The following is a 26,166-nucleotide window of genomic DNA, read 5'->3' as shown; positions in this document are numbered from 1 at the left end:
CTAAGTTACGATAATAAACACCTTGTGTTTATGTGACGATTGTTAATTTTATAGCACCACCTTGTGGTGACAATTATGCCCCTCACTGTGTACTGTCTAAAGCAGGGGTAGGCAACGTCGGTCCTGGAGTGCCACAGTATGTGCAGGTTTTTGTTCCAACCCAGTTCCTTAACGAGAACTCAATTATTGCTGATGAAGCACATATTGCTTAAGTGACATTTTAATGCTTCATTTTAGTGGTCTCGCTTGTTAAGGTTCTCCAACCTTAATTGCTTATTTCAATCTTAAACTGCTGCATTCAGTGTTTTAATTGCTCCTTATTAGCAATAAGATGTAAAAGACAAAGCAGACAGCAATTCTCCAGCTAGCTTTTTTCCAATTACATCTGTGTGTGTTCATCACGCACGGTTTGATTTAATAAAACACTTAATAGAAAAATGTGACAGACTGAAAATGATCTGTTTTAGGCTTCAAATCATTTGGATGATATCTTTGGAAAGGAAAAAAATCTACGATATAAAAGCCTTACATTGCACAGACTAACAAGCCATAAAATTAAATAAGGTCTGAGATTGGCAATGATTGGTTTCTAATTAAGCAATTGGGTTGAATGAAAACCTGTAGCCACTGCGGCTCACCAGGACCGACATTGCCTACCCCTGTTTTACATCTTATTGCTAATAAGGAGCAATTAAAACACTGAATGCAGCAGTTTAAGATTGAAATAAGCAATTATGGTTGGAGAACCTTAACAAGCGAGACCACTAAAATGAAGCATTAAAATGTCACTTAAGCAATATGTGCTTCATCAGCAATAATTGAGTTCTCGTTAAGGAACTGGGTTGGAACAAAAACCTGCACATACTGTGGCACTCCAGGACCGACGTTGCCTACCCCTGGTCTAAAGCACCATTATTTTAATTCTCTTTCCTAAGTTTTGATAAATGATGCGCACAGTTTCTATTGTTTGACCTGCATCTGCTGATCTGATGCACTTTAAAAGCATTTGCAACTTTTAAGTAAATGATAGAATTATTCTGTTTACTTATGTTCTGCAGTATAGAGCTGTGGACTACCTCATTTACACTAGATATAAGACAAAGTAATGCTGCAAAGTATGCCTGTTCATCACAGGGTACGTGCACATATATGTCAAACTTAGAGTAATCACTTTCCATGACTACACGTTTTTGTACTATAGAAATCTGTGAAAGAGCAGTGTACGGGGAGTCTGGCCAGTGAGTAGGTCATCAGCCCACAGACTTCTTTTGAAGATACTCTAGTAAAGTAATTGGAAAATTTGGAATGTGTGTAATCTGTTTATTTGCAGACATAAAGGAAGTTCTGATAATGTACAGTGTCACAGAAAAACATTACTGTATAACACTTGATAAAATATTAGAAATTGCAGGAAAATACTGTACAAATACAATTATTGGAACCAGCCATGAAATGTATTATTATTATAACACTGGTGTTTAACATATCATTTATAGTATTTATTAATAGAATATACTGTACAGTTAATAATTTTGTGCACAGTACCTCTTTGTGTGTTGTAGGGATTGTTTTACTCTGCTATTACCCAAACCAAGTCTTCTACATGTCTAACACATTATCCACTTCAGCATATTTGAATTATTTTTGCCAGTGCTCTTATTTCCTTAATGTTAAGGATGAACACTTTTTACCATTTCTGTAGAAATTTAATATTTGACTTTTTTTTTTTTTTACTCAAGGAACACAAATGTCAGTAAAAAAAATGACTAACAAATAAACATTAACAATGAATACATAATTTTGGAAAATGTACAAAATATGATACTTGGAAATGCATCAGAAGAAAAAACATGTACAATTATGGCACTCTGTTAATACAAACTGCTTACAATGCAAAATATTAACCAATAAAATGTAGCTCTAGTAATGTTCTGTAAGGTTTAAAGAGCTCTCCTTTCTTTGTAGTGCTTTCAAGAAAGCCTCTTCTTTTTTGGGGGCCTGTTAACTGCTAAAAGCAAGAAAAAGAAAACAGGTAAATAAATATTGCAGATTAACTGTACAATGTTTAACTTTAAGATATTGGATATAATGGTTGATGAAATGTAATATAAAAAAAAATATTAACAGCTATTAATGTAAAGATCTTGTTTTGTTTCAAATTACATTCGTGGTTTCCAGTAGTACTAAGGTGTTGTACCGTGTTAGCCATCATGGATGTAGTGAGAAGTCAAGCAAAATGACACCTTTTATTGGCTAACTAAAAAGATTACAATATGCAAGCTTTCAAGGCAACTCAGGCCCCTTCTTCAGGCAAGATGTAATCAATTATTTGGTTGCATTACTGGTTGCCATAAAGCATCTGCAAAACATGCTAAATTAACAAATTACTTATCCAAATTAAAAGTTTACTTAAAACAAAATAAATCTGCAAATGAAAAATTATGTGATAAACAATAAGATTATGACGTGATGAATGTGCTCCATACTGTGCAAAGCTGAAGCATTTGTTTTAAAAGCAGAGGTGATATTCATCCAAGAGCTTATGTGACTTGAAAAAAAAAAATTAAAAAGTTATTTTATTTATTTATTTTAAACACTTCAAGCATGGTTGGTTTTCCAGGACATGGTTGTTTAATTCTTATTCCTGTACAGACTATAGTACTTATAATAGCAGCTTTGGGCTGAAAGCACTAGTATTTACTCACTAAGGGTCAGGTAGAAATCTCCAATCAGCCTAACTTCCACATTTTTGGGTTATTAAAGGAAGTTCATGTACTCATTAAAACCTGTAAGCTGTATAATGATTTCAAAAAGAAATCTGGAGCTGTGAAGCAGCAGAGCTAACCATTGCTCCATTGTTCTGCTCATGTTAATAAACATAATTAATCTTAGCATATTTTCAAGTAAGTAAGCAAGCCTGATTTTCAGACTTTTCACCAGTCACAAAAGATGATGTTAAAAACAGTACAATGAGTTCTAGAGTCATGTACAATTCAAAGATAACTGCTATCAAAAGACTGAAATGAAGTCATCTGCATTACTTCTGGCAAGAGAACTGACTGATAAACACTCGCACAAACACCCACACCCAATTTAATTAAACATTTCTATCATAGGACATCTTTGGATCAAACTTCACAATGTTAATGTAAGAGGCAACTTCAGACAAAATGAGTGCAGATACAGTGCATCCGGAAAGTATTCACAGTGCATCACTTTTTCCACATTTTGTTATGTTATATAGCCTTATTCCAAAATGGATTAAATTAATTTTTTCCCCTCAGAATTCTACACACAACACCCCATAATGACAATGTGAAAAAAGTTTACTTGAGGTTTTTGCAAATTTATTAAAAAATAAAAAAATTGAGAAAGCACATGTACATAAGTATTCACAGCCTTTGCCATGAAGCTCAAAATTGAGCTCAGGTGCATCCTGTTTCCCCTGATCATCCTTGAGATGTTTCTGCAGCTTAATTGGAGTCCACCTGTGGTAAATTCAGTTGATTGGACATGATTTGGAAAGGCACACACCTGTCTATATAAGGTCCCACAGTTGACAGTTCATGTCAGAGCACAAACCAAGCATGAAGTCAAAAGAATTGTCTGTAGACCTCCGAGACAGGATTGTCTCAAGGCACAAATCTGGGGAAGGTTACAGAAAAATTTCTGCCACTTTGAAGGTCCCAATGAGCACAGTGGCCTCCATCATCCGTAAGTGGAAGAAGTTCGAAACCACCAGGACTCTTCCTAGAGCTGGCCGGCCATCTAAACTGAGCGATCGGGGGAGAAGGGCCTTAGTCAGGGAGGTGACCAAGAACCCGATGGTCACTTTGTCAGAGCTCCAGAGGTCCTCTGTGGAGAGAGGATATCCTTCCAGAAGGACAACCATCTCTGCAGCAACCCACCAATCAGGCCTGCATGGTAGAGTGGCCAGACGGAAGCCACTCCTTAGTAAAAGGCACATGGCAGCCCGCCTGGAGTTTGCCAAAAGGCACCTGAAGGACTCTCAGACCATGACAAAGAAAATTCTCTGGTCTGATGAGACAAAGATTGAACTCTTTGGTGTGAATGCCAGGCGTCACGTTTGGAGGAAACCAGGCACCGCTCATCACCAGGCCAATACCATCCCTACAGTGAAGCATGGTGGTGGCAGCATCATGCTGTGGGAATGTTTTTCAGCGGCAGGGACTGGGAGACTAGTCAGGATAAAGGGAAAGATGACTGCAGCAATGTACTGAGACATCCTGGATGAAAACCTGCTCCAGAGCGCTCCTGACCTCAGACTGGGGCAACGGTTCATCTTTCAGCAGGACAATGACCCTAAGCACACAGCCAAGATATCAAAGGAGTGGCTTCAGGACAACTCTGTGAATGTCCTTGAGTGGCCCAGCCAGAGCCCAGACTTGAATCTGATTGAACATCTCTGGAGAGATCTTAAAATGGCTGTGCACCGACGCTTCCCATCCAACCCGATGGAGCTTGAGAGGTGCTGCAAACAGGAATGGGCGAAACTGGCCAAGGATAGGTATGCCAAGCTTATGGCATCATATTCAAAAAGACTTGAGGCTGTAATTGCTGCCAAAGGTGCATTGGCAAAGTATTGAGCAAAGGCTGTGAATACTTCTGTACATGGGATTTCTCAGTTTTTTTATTTTTAATAAATTTGCAAAAACCTCAAGTAAACTTTTTTCACGTTGTCTTTATGGGGTGTTGTGTGTAGAATTCTGTGGAAAAAAATGAATTTAATCCATTGTGGAATAAGGCTGTAACATAACAAAATGTGGAAAAAGTGATGCACTGTGAATACTTTCCGGATGCACTGTACAGTAAACCAAACTGTTCTATGGAAAGAGTTCACTGACAGAAGAATCTGCTGCTGTATTAAAAACTGGCTTTTACTGCCAACTTCACAATGTGTACTTGACATAGAATCACAACATACGTTACCTCTCTCCTCATCACTCTCCTCTGATATCACAGGCATGCTAAAACGCTGACCAGCAGTTTCCATACCAACCTCCTGCTTCACACCAGCTGTAAATAACCACCAAGAGACACATCAGTGGAAAGATCGAGCATCAGACTGCAGTTAAAAAAGCAATTTGCTGATACTCATGGGGTTTCTCAAATTAAGGAACAAATATCCAGACCATAGCAGCAATATTCTGTCTTCACAGGAAACATTTTTTTTTCTCCCCCCCAATTTCATAACACACTATCAGTTACAGGGTTCTCATAACTAATAAGCACATTTTTATCAATTAATAAAATTAAAGTTTAGGGAAAGCTGCACGTTTAATTAAAGAAAGAAAAAATAGACTATATAAATTGAAACAGTAAATGGCTACATGGGTGAGATATGAATAAATATTTCTTTAGGCATCTATTACGTAATCTATGTGAAATATTTATACCCTCATTAACATATTAATTTTCTGATTACAGTGCTAAAATATAGAAATACAAACAAATTAAGCATTCTTTAAATACTACAGGTAAATGTGTAATTAACTCATGTGTAATTAACTAAACTATACATAGAAAATCTATATCATAGATCACTGAAAAGAGTGCAGACAGACTTTACATTTCAACTACTGAGAACAACTTTTAATAATAATAATAATAATAATTCATTACATTTATATAGCGCTTTTCTCAGTACTCAAAGCGCTATCCACACAGGGAGGAACCGGGAAGCGAACCCACAACCTTCCACAGTCTCCTTACTGCAAATTAACATCAGTAACTAAAATACATAAAACTCATACAAATCTAATGTATATTCAAGTCATTGCCATTTTCTCCAATTTTAGCATATGTGCTGGTGGTAAGGGAGTGGTTCAGGCACAAAATCATGGATCCAGTGCCCTGGGTCCAAATCGTGTGCCTTAAACATTTTACATATACATTTTGGATGTTTTTCCCAACGGCATGTAGGATAGGTTAACAAAAAATTCCAAAGTGACTCTTAGTGAGGTTAAGTATGGGTGTGTGAAGGAGGGCCCTAAAGGGTATTTGCCTTGTGCCCAGTCCTTTTAGGAAAGTCTTTTCTGCTGTAATTGTTGTATTACATGCTTTTGAGAATATTATATATTTATGTTTTTTTTTTTTGTTTTTTTTTTTAAATGTCAGTAATCCTAATGAACAATAAACCACCTGAATATTAACACTTCCCAACTGTGCAATTTTCCAACATTCAATGCAACAATTTTGCAAATACTTAAAATATTTGTATTTACATTTCTTTTGAGCTAGTTTTGTTCTGCATGCTAAACTCTTCCTTTTCGTACTGCTCTTTCGTTGCACTCCATGGTCCGAGCCTGATTCTGATGACCCTAGTTCTGCCTGTCGATGTCTTCGTGATTTGGAGGCCTGGTGGGAAAGAAGAAAAACTAATAAACAAAACAACATAAAGACATCCCTTAAGCTAAATATGATTATATTATATATATTAGAACATAAAATTACAGAGTAAACATACCTCAGCCACATTACTGAAAGATCTGGATTTAATGTTTGCTAACATACGTGCTCGTGCAGATGCCTTTAGTGAGAGGGGAAAAAAAGTTACACTTAGATACAAAGGAGACGACAGTTATTATTATTATTATTATTATGCGGTTCAAGTGGACATCTGTATTATTTATTTTTAATTCAAGCACGGCACACAGTTAATGAAGAAATCTTTGGTGCTCAAAAGAAAATTTTCAGAATGTCCAGGGAGGGATGTATACAATTAGTATATGGAATTTACTGTAAATGACAAACAGAAACTATCAAACAAGCCTCTAAAATAATCAATTATTGGTTCAATAGAAAAAAAAATGAATAAAGGATTTTAATTATTTCCAGGCAGATATACTGTATTTTTTCTTAAAATGGCACTCTCTCTCTCTCTCTCTCTCTCTCTCTCTCACACACACACAAAGAAAACCGATAATTTATATTATTAAGGTAATAATGCTTAAAATTATTACATCAGAAGCCATCAGAATGAAGTAAAAATGTTCAGGGTAATACATTGTACAGTAATGATACAACAGATGGCATATTTTCTTTACTCTTCTTTTTGTCTTGTTTACAGTTGTGTTAAGACTACATTCAGGAAAATCAACATGGAAAATTAAGCAGCGATCAGAGAAATGTGCAGCAAACAAATAACTATACCTCAGTCTCACGAGACATATCTTCACATTCACCATCATCTTCTTGTTGTTTTTCTCTGGGTCTCTTTTCTGTTGATTTTTTCTATTGGAAAACAAAAATATTAAACTTCTATTAGTTCAGAAAATAGCTTTTTACATGGACAGGGTTATAATGTTAAGAAGTTTAAGTAATCTGCCAGAATAACAACTTCTTATCCCTGCACAATTTAAAGGAAGGAGCAAGGTGGTGACTGGGGACTAACTGTCTTAGTGAAGTTGTTGCACAAGATATTTTTGCAAAAATACTACTAATGGACATTTTCCATATGGTAGAATACGGCAGAGCAGAAGGAAACTAAACCAGTGCTTTCTTAATACTATAACTATTATAAAAATTAGAAAACAGTATACAACAAATACTGAAGTAAATTTTCAAATACATTGTTTAGTAAACAACAAACCACCACTAATCTATACATGTATTGATCAGCCTGTCCTTTCCTTACATAGATGCAGGATAAAGTGACTTTAGATTGCAAAACATACCCAACAGCAATAAAAATCAAATAGGTATTATAAGCAATAAAAAATAAAAAAAAAACAACTTTCACTGTCATTAAATGGTATAGCATAGTATATTATTGTAGAGTCCCTTTTGTAAAGGGTCGAAGTGGCAGTTTCCTGCATTTCACTGGTTACTGCAAAAAATTCTTTTTCATAACTACAACTGTATCTTGGATAAACAGGTATTCAAAATGGGGGAAAAGGATAAACACAAAAAAAAAAGAAAAACCCTGGTTAAGATGGGCCTAGTATAGAATAACATGTGGTTCAGCCTGTATTTAACATAAGCTCTAAAACAGAAATAGACTCAACAGCAGTGCCTAAACTACACACTGCACTTTATAAATAAACCAGACATTTTAATGAGTTTTTGAAGTAATGTATTTGTGTGCATATGTTCACGTTTATTGTCATATGTGCACAACACAATGACACTCTTACTTGCATATCTGCCACAACCACATGGATATAATGGGTCTTTAATAGGGACTGATTTGTCAGGTGCACAGGGGAAACAATTAGATGTTACAATGTCTCATTCCAGCTTTCCTCTTCTACCTTTAGATATTAATCTTGCAGAAGAACAACGAATCCTCTCTAGACTCTGCCTGCAGCCCCACATCTTCTACTCCTAAGGTTTAAAAGCTTCCCGGAAAAGTACAACATCTTCAACAATGGAGAAAGGCATGACTGTGGTATCAAAACAATTCACATTTTCAAATTACTTTTTTCCCCAACATCAAAGTAAATAAAACAGGGTTTCCTCCAGTACCAACAATTTTCTTTGTGTGTCAGTTTCCTATTTTACTTTTGTCAAGCTGCCTATGCCATCATTCATAAAATGTAGTATAAATACAACTGACTTATGAAAATATCATCATCTGACTGAAAAATTAAAATCCTGCCAACTGTAACTTTAAAAAGTAAAACAGGTGATACTACATGAAAAGGACAGTGAGAAGATATCGCAGGTGAATTTGCTGCATAGTGAATATAACCTTAAGATTGATAATGTTAGGTTTGAAAATGGCCTTTTTATATGGTCAAATTAATGACATCTCAGATTCAAATAAGTATAGTAAATGCACACTTGAGAGTTGCAGCTACAAAGTACATCTTCTGAATATTCTTAGGTGCCCACTGCTAGACAACAGCTATTTTAAATAGGCTAACAAAAATTGCACTATGTAATGATACTAAAAATGAGTTTCAGTATAGATCCTTCCTATATAGATTTAAGGTTTTGAGAAAGGCTAAAAGCGCTATATAAATGTAATGAATTATTATTATTTATTATACTGGAATGATAAAAGCAATTCAGACTATTAAGTTATGTGACAAGTAGAGAAATGGGTAAACCAGAATGGCCAAGCATGTTAAATATCAGATTTCAGCTCCAACAATGGGCTAGACACAAGTCACTGATACAGTACTGACAGATGATGGGAAAAAATATACAGATTTAATAGCAAAGATCACTGTTGTTCTTATCATTAAAAGATATCAATTTGAAGCACAGGCTACATATATAGTCTTATCACCTTCTGTTCGTCTAGCCATCTGTTGAATGAGGAAATGGTATTCTGAAGCTCCTGTGGAAAATCTTCAGTGAGGAGACGGAGGATTCTGTCAGGCTGCGTTTTATCTCTAGAGATGGCGCACTTCATCTTCTGGTAATGCTCATGTACATTAAGAATTTCCTAAGGAAAAACAAATCACATACAAGTTCATGTTTTAATGTATATATCAATACAGGAGACACTGGTTTATTTCTGCAAATGATGGACTGGACAATGCTTGATTGCCAAAACTTGAAATTAAAATCGTGTCTAACACTATTAGACACAATTGTTGTTGTTTTTTTTGTTCTTAAACTGAGATAAGTCCTTTGCCATAAACAACACAAACAAGATAATCAACACTAGAATCAGCTGATCACCAGGGGCCTCATGTAAAAGCGGGAATGTACGTACGCACAGAAAAATCCAGATGCAGGAATCTGTGCGCACACAAACTTTCACGTCCTTCCACTACATAAATCCCGATCAGTGTGAAAAGTAACGCACGTGCACGCGCCTTCTGTCCCGCCCCAACTCCTCCCAGAATTACGCCTCTTTGAAAATGCAAATCAATATAAATAGCCTTCTGTGAAAAGACAATGGGAAATCGTGCTGCTTCTTTGCAGTAAGGAGACTGTGGAAAATTGTGGGTTCGCTTCCCGGTTCCTCCCTGTGAGTATAGCGCTTTGAGTACTGAGAAAAGTGCTACATAAAAGTAATGAATTATTATTATTATTATTAAAAGCACGGGGGAAAATATAAGAATTTCAGCGAATACCAAGTGGAGGCAAAGGAAAAACGTACTATTTGTTGGTTTAAACAGTGGTATAAATCAACAAAATGAAGTTGATCGAGTGACAGAGAAACTCGAAAGCTCAAGTTCACAAAGTTGCACAGTGCCCGAAATAAAAAAGAAATCACATATCAAAGTCGCCGTGAAAAGGCGAGTCGTAGCCCACCGTCTGAGTGTCATATGAAAGCTTATTAGGGTACAGACAAAAAAAAATAGGCACACAGTGGGAAAAAAGCACGAAATGTCAACTTTAATCTCGAAATTTCCACTTTAATCACGTAGTTTATTTTGCCATTAAAGTAGAACATCATAAACATCTTAAAATCGTTTATTTTACTAGTTTCTCAAATCCCATTGTAACCAAAGTGGCATGTTAAATGCTTTGTTCTGTATTCGATCTTCTATGTGCTCTGCGTGTGTGAATCACTACCTGCTTCTTAAACTGGCTTTCTTTTTCTCCGACAGGACACATAATCCATTACATTCGTGATATTACAGCTCTCTGAAAAATTAAAATACTGAGATGTAAACGTGATATCTTTTTCATGATGATAGGAATGAAAGTATGTTATTAAATATGGGAACACAGTGGCGCAGTGATTGTTCATATCTCACGCAAGAGGCTTGCTGCGCCATGCGCGACCTTCGATGAAATAATTTATTACAGAAGTACTGTCTTTTTCAAACGTACTAACCTCCAATTCCTGTCCTTACTTTTCTTTCTCCAAATACCCAATCGCCACACAATCAGCTCTGTAATAGACGTGAAGCCATCTGTAAGCTTAGAACGCCGATTCTTCAAAACTTTTAAGGAACATTGAAATATCTTCGTAGTACAAGTTTAATTATTCTATCCGTCTATCCTTCCAGTGTCGCGTCAGCACCAGCAAGAATACAACGCAATGCAGGAACAATCCCTGAACTAGCTAGCGCTGTGGCACCGTGTCTTCACATGTTTAATTAATAACAATACAGATTATTTAAATGAAGTTAAAGTTTTATCTGTATAATATAATCAACATATTTTGCTGCATTGCATCTTAAAAATGATATTGTCATCATATGTAAATACGCGCTTTATAAAGGTGCGCAGGTTGTGCAATATTATAACTGTAGTGCAAGTTTACAGTGAGGTAATTGTACTTATAAGTACAAACAGTTCTACAAGGAGCACTTGATGGACTAATTGAGTGCATTTATAGTTCTTTGGATGAAACGTTTTACTAAACCGCAAAGTCCATACAGGAAAGTCTCTGAAGCGTTTTGCCATGGCTCAGGCAGCGTCTGCTTCATGCTGTATACCGATAATTCTCTTTCCAATCAGCTGCTGCTGTGATTCCCCACTCAGATACAGTGATACAAAAATTCCGAGTGGTGCAGTGAGAGTAATATGGAAAAAAATGATCTGCTGTGGCAACCCTTAACGGGAGCAGCTGAAACAAGAAGAAGATGCAGGGAGAGTAACAACGCTAAAGCAGTTATGGTATTTGGAATACTATGGCTATTCCCTGGACCATTATATTGCTGCAGGTTAATTACAATCAGATGCATTACACTAAAACAATATGAAGTTAGTTTCAGTGTATTTATAAAGCCGCGTCAGGAATGTGGATCTAAGAAACAAAGGGTGATCACACAGGAACAGTAGCCCTGATTTGACGCTGGGTGCCGCCAGTCTGCAAAACCAGGCGGAGAAATTGCGTATGCCAGGGTATGAGGTCCCGTGGAAATGTGCGTGGCTTTACGCCAAGTTTAGGTTTTATACATCACGATTTGAGCGTGGAAACGTCCGTACACAACATTTCTGTGCGTACGCACCGTTTACACATGAGGCCCCAGATGATGGTGCACTAACATTGCTCTGAACAGTTTAAAAAGCTATGCTGATCAGCTCATTAATAACATACATTCTTTCTCTTGAGACTTTCATGTCTATAATGTACATGTACAGCCCTAACATCCGAGCATCAGCAATCGACAGCAACCATTCGTTTGTACTACCTAATATTTGAATGCTGATATCCAACATCTTACCCAATTTGCTTAAACAAAGAGTTTGATGCTGTACCAGTAGCACCAATGACAAAATGAAAGAGACATGAAATTCAGGTGATATAATGAAATTGAGCAAGAAAAACTTGAACACTTTCACTACTGTGTCACTGCTGAATCTTTCTCTAGACAAAGCGAGTATTTTTCAAAAACAAAATGGTGGACGAATGGGTCAAAGATCATTTTAATTTGTGATGAATGCATGTATGGAGAACAGCAGCATGGAGGCCCTGGATACATTTTGTGTGCTAGAGCTTTGGTAGATGTAGAACCACTACAGAGGAGCAGTAACTTAAAGATCTGGACTGAACAATGATTTCAATGTGATTAACAGTGTCTCCTACTTGCAGCTATGAGGTGTCCTGCTGGCAGGACATTGTCATATATCAGTTGTTTGTACATGTTGCAATAAACTCAAAACTCAATCAAAACCAATAATGGTATATTTATATACTGAGTGGTACCTTATTTTAAATGAATGAAAAGTTTAAATGTTGTCAGCTCTCTTTCATTAGTAAAATATGCGATTTGCACATGTATTTGACAAGGCTAGCACTGCATCACAGGTGAGTGAATCTGCTTTTATGAAAAATCCCACCTGTGTCACGCCATATACAGTGAAAGACTCATTACAATTAAACAGCTGAGTTTAAGAACTTTTCAATGATGTATAGTTGTCTCTGATAGGTCACTTGTACTACTGTGCACAAAAGTCAGGAAAAATATTACTTATGTGACAGCCCATCTTTATGTAACTTTATGCATTGTTATAGATAGATAGATAGATAGATACTACACAAGCTTCTGTGAGACTTGGTGCAGGTTGTCTGGTTGATGTGGAATAGGACTTGAAGTTTGTACCAGGGAAATGTCATCTTCTTCCAAAAAAAAAAAAAACAAAAAAAAAAAAAACAGGATTCTACTGATACAGAGTATGAAGACCCTAAGCCAGAGTTTTGACTGCGAGAACGACTTGTTTGCTAACAGAATCAATGCTATTCTTGATTTGAGAGTACTGCTTAGCACAACAGTGACACAGCATGCACTTTTACAGTTCACCCATCATCGGTTCAATGATCAAATCCTAATGTTATCATATTACAGACATGAATGCAAGGAGAAAAAAAAGCAACAAAAAAATAAATATATATAAAAAAAGAAGACACACTGCACCTGCAACAGGAAGTAGAAGTTCTGTGAATTGTACAACAAAATCTCCAATCTATTGTACATAATGTAAGGTTTTGTTGTGTCTAGTGAGAAACAGAATTTGTTTCAAGGACTGGCATGAAAAACAGTTTTCAAAATAAATGTCCGGATAAGTACATAATTATATCTGCATACTTAAACTTTTTACTTGCTGCTTCAGACTTATACATACAGTAGTTTGTGTGTTTCTTTGTGTGAGTGTATTTCTCAAAAATAAAAAAATATAAATGCCAACTGCAGTACTTGTTTTGAGAGATTGTTTATGTGCAATAGACTAAATACTTCTAAAAGGGGACAAAATGCTTCCAAAAAGTATAACTTTGCAATGCTATGGGATATGACATTTAAACCTGGTACAATAATAGCTGACAGGCTGGGGACACAAAAGGAAATTGACTCCAAGATTTTGCATTATAATTTGTCTTGGTTATATACTGTAAAATACAGTGTTTTGGAGAAAATCCCTGAAGCACAAATTTCTTTGTGCTTTATTTAATTTATATTGGTGTAAACATGGGTTTTAATCATATGAATGTAAGAAACATACATATATTGCAGTAAACAATAGAAATCCATTTTAAATAAAGGCCAAATTGACAGCTAAGTAGCAATCATAAAAAAATATGGTAAAGTGTCACTCAATATCTTTATGATAAAATAAGTTAAAGCAAGTTCTTCACAATTAACAAAATAAAGGAATAACTCATACAATTATCTGGTGACCTTTTATTTCCATAGCACTTACCTCTAAGCTATCTTCTGTAACAAGTGAATTTATTTTCCATGTCCTCTCTCGGAAATCCTCACACACTGCATGCTTGTTTACTTTCTGCTTTGTTCTGTAGTACAACTACGTATCAGATAATACAAAAAAGTCTGTCAAGAATAAGTCTCAACACAAAACATACATAAAAGACTAGTTTATAATAATGAAGACAAACTTTGCAAGTGCTGTCAAGATGCTACCTTGCTAGAACAAATCCTTACATATTTGTTTACATTCCTGCATTCATATTTAATCCAAATTAGGGTTTCAGTGGGCTGCAGCCTATCATAGAAGCATTGAGACAGGGTGCCAGTCCATTACAGACCACAAACACATACAATGTCCAGGCATAGGATACAAACACAGAATGTATGGTGTGTGAAGTAGCAGGGGAAACAACTGTGCAACAACGTCAACATTAGCTTTATGCAACAATTCAATGTAATTAATACAAGTCTGAATAATTACTTTCTTTACTAACCTCTTTGACAAAAAAAAATATTTTATAAAGTAAGCCAACAGTCTCACTTTTTGAAAAATAAGTAAAAGTGCAAAACATCTAAACTCACATAAATCTTTTTAACACTTAATTCAGGGGATTGGTTTTATTTTAATAATAATAATAGAAGTGCATTGATTTAACTACATATAAAACTGTCAGGTGCCTTTATCAGTAACATACTTAAAATTTAAGACAGTAAATGGATGGAAGTGTATTAAGTCATCTTTGTTGAATTTTCAGGTTCATGAGATATGGTACCCGATTTTTCCCAAAAATCACACAGACACACAAAATAAACATACAAGCCTAGGCATCGCGGTGAAATAAAATGCTTTGGCAGAAAACATCTTCTTCAGGACATAAGCCGTGTCATAGTGCTGAGCATTAACAATATCATGCTGGAACTTAACCACTTCTTCCCAGTCTTTGAGGGCAATGCGTATCTGAAAGAAAAAACACATATATGCAACACTGAGATGATTGCTTAAGCTGTGAAATTTAAAAATATTATACAAAGCACACATGTAAACAAGGTATCACTGCTTTTTTAAATAATTAATTTCTACTTATCACTATTTAGCAGTGTGAAGTGGGTTACTTCATGTTGGTTACAAATACTGCAGTATTATTATATGCAGTACCTTCTTTTCTTTAATAATTGTACTTTTCTTAGATTTTTTTTTTTTTCAAATGATTTTTCATACAAGAACAACTAGAAAATTGCAAGGAGTTTTAACCAGGAAGTGCCCATATTTTCAAAACATGAACAATTTGGTATAATCTTGAGAGCGGACATAAGATGCAGCACATAAAGTATACTCCATTACATATTCAACATACAACAGCATGATTATTTTTCAATGTCAAACAGCTACTCTGTTATTTTTTTACTTTTTTAAAAAAAACACCTTACCATGAATGCAATATTGGATTTGGCTGTTGACTGGGGATTCCATCTTTCTTTTTTATTTTCTGAGATATGTTCCTTCTGTCTGAAGAACTTTACTTGAATTACAGGATATAATTGATTGCAACCTTTAAATTGCATTGAACGCATAAGGTGAAACAAATGTTTGTTTTTGAAACTTCAAGAGATGTGGACCAGCTGTCAGGTATATGCACGAAGAGTACTGTGGTGAGACAGCTCTTGTATTTAGGAAGGTTTCTTTCTACAAGCAACATATTTGATCTAGCTATGCACTCTTAAATCAAAGATATGGCTAATAAAATAAGAATGTTTTACTATTTGAATAAAATCTACAATTGTTGTTCTTTAGAACATGATTGGTACACTTTGTTTTTTTTCTTCAAGTCGCAGAGTGTTAGATGTTGATACCCCATAGTTTCAGGTAGTTGGGTATGATTCCCATTAAACTGAACTTTACACATTTTTCAGTCCAATCCCACATACTCCTGAAAAAGCCCATTCAATTTCTGTCCACATTTTCCTGCTCCCACTAAAAGCTTCATCCCACTTCCGACCACATTTCTACTTCTCTAAAAGTCACATGAACTGAGGACATTAACTAAATGGATTCTTAAAAAAAATACAGTCTACAAGGGGAAAAAAAAAAGAATATTCCAAACAGTAATTACTACTATGCATTGGTTTTTACACATTGCTATGCATATATAGCAGTGTCTTAAAGAATTAATTTGGGGGGGGAAACAAAAAAGAAAAAACTGCCACTGTGTCAGAGACATGTGCATGCTACCAGTTTGTTTTCTGATTGCATATACTTTTACAATAAAACAATATTGATCTGAATATTGCAATAGTTTATTTACAAGAAGGAATTTTATCAAAGTTGTAGGTTAGTTGGCAACTCCAGAATGGACTCCAGCTCCCCACAGAAATAAAAGGATCAAAAACCAGACAAAGTGATGGATGCACAAATATCTTCAATAACTAGGGCCACATACTTTGAATCATTCCCCTACAAACTCACCTGTTAATTTGAGCCATAGTAGATAATTACGATAATGACATGCACGTTGGTATACGAAATACTATGATCAGTGTAGGCACCATGTTACCATTTTAGGTTTTGGTTACCTAATCTAACTATATAATCTAAATCAAACAAATTAATGCTAATGAACTTATTTTACATTTCTAAGCCTGATTCCCTTCTGTGGATGGAAAATGTTCATGTAGTGACAGCTTATACTCTCTACTTCAAAGTATACGCAAATAAAACATTATATCGTCTCTAGCATTTAAAATGTATTGAGGTAATAATTATAAAGAAAAACGGAGATAATGACGAGAAAGGTATACCCAAACTACCATGAATACAAGATTTAAATTAATATGCATATAAAACTTCTGGTGGATTAACAGGCTGAATGAACCGATTGCACATGTTCAGTGAGAACCTTAAAATCTACACTATGAAAATGTTGCAGAAAAATGTAAGATCACAAAAAAACTGTAGCAATGCATGTGGACCATAATGGCTCAATGTATAAATGACTAGCTGAAGACATCTTACTATGTGAAAATAAATATAAGAAAGAGTACACTCCAATTACAAAAGGCAACAGACTTTTTATAAGCAAAATAAGAATAAAACATTACATGTTTAATTCAATTTATGTTGCAAAGGTTAAGTTAAAAGTTAATGAAACAGACTGTCTGTCATGCAAAATATATAAATACAAAATGAATGTCTAGTCTTTAAAAAGAGATGCATTAAAATACATACAACTTGCATCAATTGATACATCATGATCATCATTGTCTGTGACTTTGATGGAATATAAAGATTAACTATGGGCTAAATACGTTAAATCTGATCTGAGAACCCATTGTAAAGTCAGGATTAATACTAATAACTAGTTCAAAGTGTCAGCTACTTCAAGGGCAATCATGGGTACACAAAATAGAAAGACAACAGAAAAGACTGAATTTGCCACTGATGATAATAAACAAGACAATTAAAAAAAAAAATAACATATCACCAAGCTCACCGGTAATTGTAACAAAAGTATCCTAGGCTAAGTTATACTAGAAGGTGTGTTGATGCTTCATATGGTATTAAACTAAATTTTGCAGAAAAGAGTTTAATTGTGGCCATTCAGAGATGGACATGAATATTCTTTGCCCAACTATCCAATAATCCTTCAATAGATAGGAACAGCCCTGAATAAAAATCCAAGATATTTTAACAACTCAGGGATTATTAGGGATTTCTAGTAGAGCAGTGATAAATGGCAGACAGTGCTTTCTATAATGACTTCTACATGTGCATTACAACAAAGCACTACATACTTTGAGGAGCTAGCATTGTGGACAATATTCTTGGCATTATTTCTTAAAAACTATTTTACCAAGTAAATGTACAACACACAATGTGCAAATCTGGTTATGGAAAAAGAAAATCACATTTATTGTTTCCGACAGTCTAAAAGTTCATGAAAGGTAACACCTTAGTATCTGACCTTATATGTTATCTGTGTACAAGTAGTGACCCTATCCCTTTAAGTATATTACCCACAGTGATGTGTGATTCAACTTGATTAAGGAGTTGATGCAAACAGGAAGGTGTGGTATGGAGAAGCCATGTCTTGTGCAGAGTTTGCTAGGAAGCTGCAGCAGTAGTGTAAGTAGGTACGTGAGTGACTGAGTAAAAGGCCTGTGATTTTATCCGATCAAGTGGTGAACACCTGCTACTGAATCTATTTGAGTGGCAGAGCATTAACAAGCACTTCGATAGAGAAGAGGCACACCACAGTGTACAATTCATCAGTCAGTACATTTGTTATCTTAAAAACACATTTCAGACTGAATATAATATGTGAATACACTATACCAATATGTAACAAAATTATTTGAATGAATTACTTATATCTAGATATGGATTTTTGGCCATACTGCCCACACCTATTGACTGTTTTACTCATGCTTTTGAACATGCTTTTTTATAGGGATACCAAAAACAAGAAACATTTTAAACAATTTTTTTTTGTGCAGTAGTAGAAGCCACAAATTAAACTGTTCTCATACCTGCTGATATGCACACATGAAGTACATATCTGCATTTAAAGCTAAGATATCTTCAGCTTCCTCTGCTATTATAACTGCCACTTTCTGAGTTCACCCAGTAATCATTACCACTTCCAGCTAACTCAGATGACATGTTTCTGTTAGAAAGTGCTAAATATATTGCTAGCTGTTTATTTACAATTAAGCCAGTTTGCTACACAGGTAACACACAAAAATTACAAAATAATCTAAGGACCACTGAAACCATGTTATTGCTGTAAATAGATTATGGCCTTAAACATCTGTCAAAAATGTAAGATTAACAATTAACACTAATTAATGTAGGAACAGAAATGTTATGAACATAAATTTAAAAACCTATGTACTCCCACACAAGGTTGCAAGAAAAATTGTATTAATATACTTAGCCACCTGTATACATTTCCAGTTTTTTTAACTAATGGTCATGCAGTGTCTCTGAAAGCGGTTATGGTAAAGAAGACCTACTTAAGACAGTATACAACAAAGATTTTGATCCACTCCATACCTTTTCCTTTGGGTCACAGAGTTGAGAGTGATAAAGTCCATACAATAAATACAGTCCACCAACTCTGATTTGAAAACTGTAAGGTGGAAAGAAGTAATAGGTGGCAATTGAAAGCACTTCTTTGGTAAAGCATCGCATCTCAGTTGGTTGCAGTTTTCCACTAAAAACAATAAGAAATGAAACAATTACATTTTTCAAAATAATTATTTCAAGGAGCACAGAGGGAAAAGGTAGCAATATCACAAAAGCTTCCTTTACACTGCACACTCATTTCTGAGTGTCATTTACCATTCCTTACCCATTTACAAAGAAAGCAGTTTGATAACTGATACTAGGGCAACGTCCAAATTTGTCCAAGGATTACACTGGCAACTAACGCCATCAGAAATTGACTGTAAGAAATACAAAAGGCACCTGGGAGAGAAATGACTTCTGGAGTTCCACAAATTATTAGAACATTTCAAACCCTGTGATAAAATTGAAAAAGGTTCTCTTGAAAGCAGAAGTTCAATCTTTACTTAAAGAAAAATTACATGTATTTACTAAAGCATTACAATCTAAAAGCATTTAAACTTTAAAAAATTGTATGTTATAAAATAAATTAGATAGCAAATCTTCTAAACTCTGCTACAGCCTTGTAGAGCTACTAATTCCATCACCAAAGACTGCATCTTTCCTGGTTTCTTGACATCACCCTTCTTTTACTTTGCTAAAATGTTGTTACACAAAGGTCAGTTTATATTCATTCAACCTTGTAGTTCCTCCCACCTGAAGCTATGCCCAGTCCATTTGTCTCGAACAGTAATAATGCTCAAATTACACTGGAATACAAACTATTTTGTTTGCTTCTTAACTCTGCACTGCGTCAGTTCATCAGTTCTCTTGTCAAATTTGGCCCTACACGCACAGAGATCGTTGTTACTATTTAAGGCTCTGGCTAGTGTTAATTTCCCTGTAATTCAATATGTATTTACCTGTGTTATGTTGATGCTTTATTTTTTTTTTGTAACAAGCCTTGTGAAGGGGCAGTCTGTGAAAGATGTAATCACTGAATGCTAAACAAACTGCTTGATAAAAATCAGTAAAAACTAAGAAATCCTAACTGACCTCATCTGAAGCTATCTTCTTTATACCACTTTTGAAAGTTTACAATTTCTCAAATAACTTTGTCCATAATAAAGACCAAAAAGTTATTGAAAACATTCTGCAGATTACCTTTACAAGTATATGTTTTGATGAAATGTTAATGTGAGTATATGTTTTAAATATTTGTGATATTGTGGGGGAAAAAAATTGGAAGCAATTCAAGTCCAAATTATGCATGAAATTAGCTTTCTTAAAATAAGTTACAACATTGTGAAAGTATTGTTTAATGAATGCATTAATTAGCCTTGTTTTAATTAGTTATTAACAAGCAAGACAGTGTTGGAATACAGCTGGTACAAAAAGGGAAAACAAAATTAAATCACAAAACTTAACTAAGTACTATGAATTAGGTGGATAGGATTGGCGAGCTTTGCTGAGCTGCATGGCCTGTTCATCAAAATTATTCTAATGTTCTAATTTTAACTATATATTTTTTTTCCAAAAATTATCTGGCACTATTTGAACCACACATAAACCTCCACCCATCCATTTCCTATACAGGTTTTTACTAACTGAAAATTGCTGGGCCCAAAGCCTACACTGACAGCATTCTGTGCAAGGCAGCAACCAGGCTTGCAACCTTATTTATCAAGTGTCTCAGTGTAGGAATACAGTGTTAACTCACTCAAAATTCTTAAAGAGTTGTGCAAATTATTACTACTTTTGGTAAAAAGGCGTAAAAGCATTTATTCATTTTCCAAATTTAGGAAACTACTCCAGATTTCACCAATATGTAGGAATGCTTATGAGGTAATTTCCCAGATTTAAATATCTCACGTGGAATGGTGCAGAACTAATGTTAAAGCAAACTGCATTCATGCAAACTGGCACACAAAGATTACTACCCGAAGTGTGGATGAGCAAGCATATGTCAATTGCAAGCAGTATCACTGTACTAGAACAAAGGTGGTCATGAATGCAATCTGTATTGTATAGCCAGCATATTACGCTGGAGATAGGCAATGCCAGATGGGTGATTGACAATGAAAGGTCACACAGGTAGGCCAAGCTCTGCGTTCCATGAACCCTTGAAACATTTCCTTTCCACCTTACAAACTGGGAAAGTTCAAGAAGGCAGGATGAGGTTGTCGGGGCATTGGATAAAGCCTCTTAGAAGATAATGGGGGAATCATGGAGAGAGGCAAAGCACGCGACTATGGAAGAAGTGAAAGCAACTTCAGTAACTGAGCAGGAACAGCTAGGACTAGTTTACTTTATGAGCCATTTATCATGACCAGGACAGTGGGACGGTAATCGAACTGAAAGTCTGGGGGTTCATAATTCATTGTTTAAAAAAAAAAAAAAAAAGCCCTTTATCAGGGTTAACTCATATTCTTTTGGGGGGAGGGTGTCTCGGGGTGTTTCCATCTCATTGTTCATTGTAATATTATTCATTATGTTGTAAAGTGGCAACAATTATATACAGCTTATTGCAATATCCTAACTTTCACTTTCCTTCTTCTTCCTGATTATTATTATAGTAAATCCTCAGCATTAGTACCAGAAAACCACCATAAGTAATCATGACGGCATTCATTCTCAAAAGTGGCCACCTGCTCCTTGCCGAGACTGAGATTAGGGCACTTTGTAAATTCTTCTCATGTCCTAATCTGAAATATGAAAAATTCTTATCCTAAACAGATTTTTTTCTGCAATTCCTACGAGTAATTGTAAGACACTTGATAAATAAGGGACCTGGTTAGGACAATATGCATAACCATTAAAGATTTAAAAATAAACCTACTAGAATATAGTGGAAAACTTCATGTCTCTCCAGACGGTTGAAAATTCTTCATATCGGACAGATTCCGTTTGCTGGAATCTGCTAAGCAAGGTTTTGCAGTCATTCTTCAATGCATGTTCTAGGTTTACATCCATGTTCGTTTTATTTTACTTTTACTTCCATGCCAAACTCACAGATTCAAAAATTATCTGGAAATTAAACATATAGTGCATTAGATATTTGAGAAAAAGAAGATGAAATAAGGCTTCACTTTGTGAAGTCTTAAAAGACCTGAGATCTTGTACTTGTGTAAGCTCCAAAACAGCATAAAAAGGTTCAGGTCTGAGTAAACACCCTACACATTTTATCCATCCATTATTTGAACCTGCTTTTCACCATACATTACCTTGTCACAAGAAGCTGAAAGCTTATCTGAGAAATATCAAGCAGAATGAAGGAATCATTCTTATACTTAACGTCAGTCAGCCATCACAGGGTACACTCATTCAATTTATTTTTACTCGAAGTCAATAAGAAACATTCACATAGACATGTCTTACTATCGAACTAACAGTTACTCCTTATTTAACAAGGAAAGGTTTCGGGTCCGCTAAATTATGCTGATTTAATCGAACTATACCATCGAAGCTGTTTTGAGTAACACTTGAGCGCAAATAGCTGAACTACATTTATTATGATTAGGAACATAACGGATACGTATTTTTGTATAAACTGCATTACTCTAATGTGGACTCAACGTGAACTGAAATACATTTACGAGAAATAATTCATTTTTACCATGGGCACAATGCGATTTTCCGAACAAGATGCTATACTAAATTTGTAAAAAGCAAACGACCCTGGACGTAGTAAAGAAAAACAACATAAGCAGCCTTTTTGTAAACACTTCCTTTCACAGCACCTTACTAAACTGAGTTTATACATTTCATCTTTTTCAGCGTTAGCTTAATTTATTTTAAAACATCAAGCCCGGGAAAATCCGTTTTTATTAGCATTGTACTGTTTACCTCCTTGTTAATTTCTTAAAGCTACACGCGATGCTGTGTCGGTAGTTGTATACATACAACTCATACATACATACATACATTTTTAGGGTTTCTTCGGTCAACAAACCCGCTCCTTTCTTTTGTACCCGCAACTCTACTACACTCATTACCTTTACGTTTATTTATTTTCTGGAAACTTCAACAAATACGTATTCTCCAAACATAAAGCAAATTTTATGTATCTTGTACCTGACTAATTTAAAAGAAGTTTTACTCATCCCCTAAAATTATTAGAGATATTTCCAAGCGACAACCTAGCAAGAAACCTCCAGAGATTCCGTTACCGCTAGATTGTCGCTTTATATTATACGTCATCTGATAAGCCAGCTTGCACTGTGGTTAAGATCGGCGATTGTGGTAGAAGTTCATCTGACTCAACTCAAGTAAACGAAGTGACAAAAGACCTACAATCCAGCTGGGCTGTGGAAGTCACTATCCATCGCGTTGAAAAGGTTTGTGGTGCAGATCGGGCAGTGGCGTGTGACACACACAGAGCGCGAGACGCATTTTACGTGATTCCTTCGTCACGTCCGATAAACAACAGTAAACAACAGAAAAATGGCAACGCCCACTTCTGTTCAGCCTGAATAAAAGTCCCCGATTTTTAAGGCGTTCACTCCAATATCGAGGCAGGTAACATCTGACAGGTTCAGTGTATTATTGATAAGAAAAAATATTTTAAACAGTGAAATAATAAAATACGTCAATTTCATTTTCTAATCAGATTAGCCAAACATATTACATTTTTAATTATGTGTTTAATTACATGTCTGCTTTAAGATGTTAAAAACGCTGACAAAAAAGTGGTACACGACAGTATCACGCACTCACGGGTCAATGGCTTTCCTTGCACTGTAGGTTACACGTCACATGATCCGTAGCGCACTGAGCTGATCGGTTGAGGCGTAGTAGGGCTCCCTAATAGCACTGAAAGTTCATTACATTATCCAGGGTTCATTAATAACGCGAGAGCAGGTGCCGTTATAACGCATAACCTTTTATTCTCCTTTCAAACAGCATCGCACCACAATATATACTGTTTGCAATTAAACCGGACGCAAGGCAAAAATATTACAATAAAAAAAACCCTAACCCTGTCACCGATGTCTACTGTACTGTATCTTTCTTCCAGGCCAATATTCCCCTGAACTGTTTATGCATTTATTTTTTTCACATGAATCCTGAAAAGTGAATTGGCGCGGAAGATCGCAAGCGGTAAGAGACTTCAAGACAGCAAAAAACAAGCTTCCTAAGGACTAATAAGAATATGCACTTTTCCTTAGTGAGGAAAAATTAGGCTATAAGAATAATCTTTAGATAAAGTACTACATAGCAGTTACAGCAGTTAAGGCTAGTATAAGATCGATAGCATACGCATGCACTCATAACGAAGAGCATACTCTTTAATACAGCTAATTTGGCAGCACTGGGTGTGAAACTACAAAAGATTAAAAGGGGCATTGTGTTAGGAAAACAGTCATCTACGTGGGCAATCGGGAGAAAGTGAATGTAATTCTCAATAAGTCACAAGCAGTCAGGGGATGAGCATATTACAGGAGTTAAATAACTGCAAAACCTCATTTAAACCAATATTTATTTTTAAATAATATATTTTAAAAAGGGCGGCACGGTGGCGCAGTGGTAGCGCTGCTGCCCCGCAGTTAAGAGATTTCCGTGGAGTTTGCATATTCTCCCCGTGTCTGCGTGAGTTTTCTCCCACAGTCCAAAGACTGTGTCCTAAATTGTCCCTAGTGTGTGTGCTTGGTGTGTGTGTGTGTGTGCGCCCTGCAGTAGGCTGGCACCCTGCCCGGGGTTTGTTTCCTGCCTTGTGCCCTGTGTTGGCTGGGATTGGCTCCATCAGACCCTCGTGACCCTGTAGTTAGGATATAGCGGGTTGGATAATGGATGGATATTTTAAAAAGAGAGCTAATAAATATACTACAGTAATTTGATAATGAGGCCAATATAATGCATGTCCTGTTTGCTGTTGGAGCATTTGTAGTATACCTGTAGTTCGGATGAGTTAGTCCTTCTTGAGCTGAAGTAGAGCTAAGGTGAGCCTTCTAGGCGCAAGTAAAGCATGCACTCTGTTCCCAGGCATCAACCCCAGAATTGGAAATCTCAAGCCATTTTCAGAACCTGTTCAGGACCTTGCACAACTGGACGGTGACTGTGAAAACTGAGGTGGTAGGCAGGTATAAGAAACGAAAGGGTCGTTTCAAAACATGTCCACAAAAAGAGAGACAGGTAGTGATATTGAAATACAGGTTCTCTCCAGAAGCTGACTTTCCTGTACAGTGTATTGTCCTTTGGGTCCATTGATGGGGGAACTCCTTGGAAGGGTGGACAGGTTTTTGTGGAGGTGGATCCTGATGTCATTGTCCATGTTGGAACAACTGACATAAATAAAGGCATGCTAGCAGTTGTGGACTTGTAGCACGTCCCGGTAAGGCTGGAGCCTAATCTCTCTGCACCCCCTGGTGGAGCGCACGGGACCCAACTGTTACCATAGTGCCCTGTGGGAATCAGGGGTGCTGCCGCTACCCAGGGGGCTTCCATCTGTTGTCCCCAGGGAGATAATGCCACATGCAGGCCATCCTCCCCGGTCCTTCCAGGCTACATGTGTACTGTATATATAGGTTAGGTTAGGTTAGGTTTCTTTATTTAGTCATGTTTACACAGGAAAACATGAAATTTGCCTTCTCAGTTACATCTAATAACAGGTAACAGACAGAATGAAATAAAACCGACAAATAGAAATAAGAAAGGTTAAGGTAAGGCAGTTAGATAAAACATATTTATACCAAAAAAAAATATATATATATATATATAATAGACAAGATAAAAAGTGTTTACTTTAAAAAAATTAAAAAATGTATAAAGATCACATGACATTATCAAAACTATTTTTTTTAACTGTACGTTTGAAATTTCAAGTCATGCCCTTAATCTGAAAGCATGTGTTGAGCATGGTTTATTCAGCGTTCTTATAGTCTTCCAGAACCTCAACAAATTGATGTACAGTTAACAAATGCCACAATTTACCTTTTCCCCCCTAATCGTAGCCTATTTTTTTCTGGTCATTTTTTGTTTTGCACC

At 35.9% G+C, this 26,166-nt stretch overlaps 1 protein-coding gene across 3 annotated transcripts; it reads right to left on the bottom strand.

Annotated features, from left to right (window-relative positions):
• Positions 1-1,306: 1,306 nt before the first annotated feature.
• On the bottom strand, positions 1,307-23,584 carry snapc1b (small nuclear RNA activating complex, polypeptide 1b). 3 transcript variants are annotated; one of them, XM_028821972.2, is made up of 11 exons: positions 23,476-23,584; positions 22,022-22,209; positions 19,132-19,291; positions 14,899-15,039; positions 14,074-14,178; positions 9,257-9,415; positions 7,174-7,254; positions 6,488-6,550; positions 6,246-6,378; positions 4,951-5,037; positions 1,307-2,008 (listed from the first exon to the last, which is right to left on the bottom strand). In XM_028821972.2, the coding sequence occupies exons 2-11, from the start codon at positions 22,153-22,155 to the stop codon at positions 1,971-1,973; spliced, it is 1,101 nt and encodes a 366-aa protein (XP_028677805.1). In that variant the 5' UTR covers positions 22,156-22,209; positions 23,476-23,584; the 3' UTR covers positions 1,307-1,970. The 3 variants fall into 3 exon arrangements, with proteins under 3 accessions (XP_028677805.1, XP_028677806.1, XP_051775927.1); XM_028821973.2 differs by lacking the exon at positions 23,476-23,584 and adding an exon at positions 23,257-23,387; XM_051919967.1 differs by lacking the exon at positions 23,476-23,584 and adding an exon at positions 23,257-23,387 and having other exon boundaries at positions 1,307-2,005.
• Positions 23,585-26,166: the final 2,582 nt, after the last annotated feature.

Source organism: Erpetoichthys calabaricus, chromosome 16, assembly GCF_900747795.2.
Source record: "Erpetoichthys calabaricus chromosome 16, fErpCal1.3, whole genome shotgun sequence".
Lineage (NCBI taxonomy): Eukaryota > Metazoa > Chordata > Cladistia > Polypteriformes > Polypteridae > Erpetoichthys > Erpetoichthys calabaricus.
This window is presented reverse-complemented; position numbering and strand designations above follow the sequence as displayed.